The sequence below is a fragment of the Mustela nigripes genome, chromosome X (genome assembly GCF_022355385.1).
Source record: "Mustela nigripes isolate SB6536 chromosome X, MUSNIG.SB6536, whole genome shotgun sequence".
NCBI lineage: Eukaryota > Metazoa > Chordata > Mammalia > Carnivora > Mustelidae > Mustela > Mustela nigripes.
Genome location: NC_081575.1, coordinates 1,321,043 through 1,323,946, shown reverse-complemented (window position 1 = coordinate 1,323,946; position 2,904 = coordinate 1,321,043). Strand labels below are relative to the sequence as shown.

The 2,904-nt window shown below is 63.7% G+C and overlaps 1 protein-coding gene across 1 annotated transcript; it reads right to left on the bottom strand.

The window, feature by feature from the left end:
* EMD (emerin) lies at window positions 1-2,345 on the bottom strand. The gene is made up of 6 exons (XM_059386036.1): window positions 2,105-2,345; window positions 1,908-2,015; window positions 1,666-1,743; window positions 1,323-1,456; window positions 817-863; window positions 1-734 (listed from the first exon to the last, which is right to left on the bottom strand). The coding sequence occupies exons 1-6, from the start codon at window positions 2,184-2,186 to the stop codon at window positions 401-403; spliced, it is 783 nt and encodes a 260-aa protein (XP_059242019.1). The 5' UTR covers window positions 2,187-2,345; the 3' UTR covers window positions 1-400.
* Window positions 2,346-2,904: the final 559 nt, after the last annotated feature.

Below are 2,904 nucleotides of genomic sequence, written 5' to 3'. Positions count from 1 at the left end.
TTAAAAATAAATGGTCTTTTTATTGTGTGTCCACGAAAACAAAGTCAGGGTGGCCTTGATTAATCCCCCCAACAAGGTGACAACAGACAAGAGGCATGCAATGACAACAACCATGTTCTCCTCTCCAGGAGAAGGGTCTCGCCCTCCTAGGCCCTAAGGGTCAGAGGCAAGCAGGACCAGGAGACTCCAGAGGAAAGCCTGCCCGGGCCCACCATGCCACGGAGGGCCTGGGCACGCTGCCTCCCTGGAAGAACAAGGCAGGGGGAGCAAGTACTGACCTGGGCCAAGCCCAGCACTCCCAAGCTAGAACACACAGAAAAGCCCCACCCCCTCCCCCAGCAAACACGACTAAGGCAGTCAGCCAGGACTTCTGAGAACAGCTGGCCATGAAGCCAGACCCTCAGGGCTCCGTCCAGAAGGGGTTGCCATCCTCGGCCTGTATGGAGTAGTAAACAAAGAGCAGGAAGGCAGCAAAAACCAAGAACAGGAGCAGCTGGCCCCAGAGCGGGACCTGGCGGTCCTGGCCCAGACCAGCCCCTGGAGCCTGCTTTTCTGGCCGGATCGCACGACGGGTGAGCCATGAGGTGGGGGAGGATGAAGATGAGGATATGGGAGAGGTGGAAGAGGACGTGGGGTAATAGGACAGGCCCAGGGAGCTTCTGGAGACGTTGGAAACAGGGCGGTAGTGCACGATGTTGTGGTAGGCGCTGTCCCGGCCATAGGCAGGGCGTTCCCTTAGGCAAAGAGGAGAGCAGATGAGCCAGGAGGCCCTGGGCCCAGAATAAGCCCCGGTGCCTGGCCCTCCCTGCTACTCACCTATCCTTGCTTTCCTCTTCAGAAGAGAAAAAACTGTCATCGCGCACCTACAGATAAGAATCAGGGAGAGGGGACTGGCCGGCAGGGTCAGTGTGGCCTGTCCTATCCCTCAGTCCGAACTTCCCCAGCCGCCTTATTCCGACCATCGCTTAGAGGCCCAGGCCACGTTCCCTCCAAAACTCCTCTCAGTTCACAGCCTCATGTCTGTAGAGCTTTGTCACTTGCTCAATGACTGTCCTCGCTGCCTGCACCTTGCTTTGTGCCCCAGGATTCTGAGAAAGCTCTTAAACCTCCATCCCAGATCAGGATGCAAGGCACATCCCACATGTTCCAGCCTTAAGAGCCCCGACAGCCCCTTGGAGGAGAGCCGTGACTGGGAAGTGTCTGCTCACCCCACTTCTCTGGAGGCACAGGACCTACCATTTGCACCCAGTGGCCCCCTTGTTTTGTCCAAACCCAGCTGTGAGCCCCATGGGTTGTACCTGACTCCTCTACAGTCAGCTCACCTGGTGATGAAAGGTGTCTGTATCTGCAAGTGAACTGGAGGGCTGGCGGAATCCCTTGGAGGTGCCCACAGGCTCAGGCTCCCCGTATGTCCTGGTGGTCAAGTAACTCTCCTCGTAGTAGTCATCACCATAGCCTTAGGGAGCAAAGGGGACAGCAGTGCTCCCACTTGGCCCAACGGCCCTAATCTGAATCCCATTTGGGGGCCTGCAGCACGGTTTCTCCCTTGTAGGGTTGCTGAGGATGATGGGGATTGAGATCTCAGATTCTCCCTGACACCAGGGTCCCTGAGGCAGTGGAATAAAGGTGGCAGGGTGTGCCCACCCCACCCCAGCTCACTCTTACCCTTGCTCTGGTAAAGTAAGGCGTCTTCCTTCTTAGGCAGATCGTACATATCCGAGTCGACGGACGCTGAATCTAAGTCTGAATGGGGTGGGGGGAGGACCATTTGCCCCCATGGCTCCCCTCCCCTTTCCCCGTGCCCTCCCAGTCAGCGCCCCGGCCACACCCTCCAGACCCCGTCCTCCCCGTCGCCCAAACCCTGTCCCCGTGGGCGGCCAGGTGGAGCGCTGGGGCGGGGGCCTCACCCGAGAACCGATAGGAGAAAGAGGATGCGGACGAGTTCGGGGGCGAGAGCCTCCGCCTCTGGGTCTCATACTCGAAGATCTTCTTTTCGTAGAGCTTGCGAGTGGAACCTGGCCAGACACGGGACGCGAGGCGGTCAGGGCCGCAGGCCGCGAACCCAGGGGTAGCGCGGGGAGGGGGCCCGCCCGCCGCCGCGTACCCACGACAGGCCCGTGCGGGATGTTGTACTGGCGCAGCACGGCGGCCAGCTCGGCGTCCGACAGCACCGCGTAGTCGTCCATGGCGGGCGGCGGGGGCCTGGGGGTGGCCCGGGCCTGGCGACACGAGCCGAGCTCACGGCTACCTCAGAGCGCGGCGAGGGCAGCGCGAGCGGCTCGGGAGCGGCAGCACTCGCGTCACGCCTGCGTCACGCTCGCGTCACGGCCGCGCACCCTGCGGCCTGCGCGCGCGGCGCGGGGCGGGGCCAGGCCTCGAGGAACCGTCGCGGCAACCGGGCCAGTCGCGGGAGCAGGCGGGGCGGGCCTGAGAAAGCCCACGCGTCACAGACGGGCGGAACGAGCCCGGGGCATAGAGAGGGGCAGGGCGAGCGCGGAAGGCAAAACTGCGCAGGCCCGACGGGCGGTGGAGCGGGCGGGGCACCGCCCGCGGGAAGGGGGCGGGGTCGGGGGCCCGAGAGACGTCAGCTGCTGGCGCGTTTGGGCGGGGCTTGAGGGAGTAGCGCGGCCTGCGTGGGAGGGGACAGAGCGTGGGCTCGCCGGGGCGTAGGAACGGGGCGGGGTCAGCGACCGAGGCGTCACCGACTGGCACATCCCGGTCAGAAGACAGATGCTGGGGGCCCTAAGCAACTCGAACCGGCAGAAACCGGTCAGGACAGGAAAGCGGCGCAGGACTGACGCGCTGGGCGTGGCTCGCGCTCCCTGACTCACGAGGGCTCCACCTCGTCCCCGCAGCCCCCGCAGCCCCCGCCCCCTCCCCGCCCCGGACTCACGCGCCTGGGCT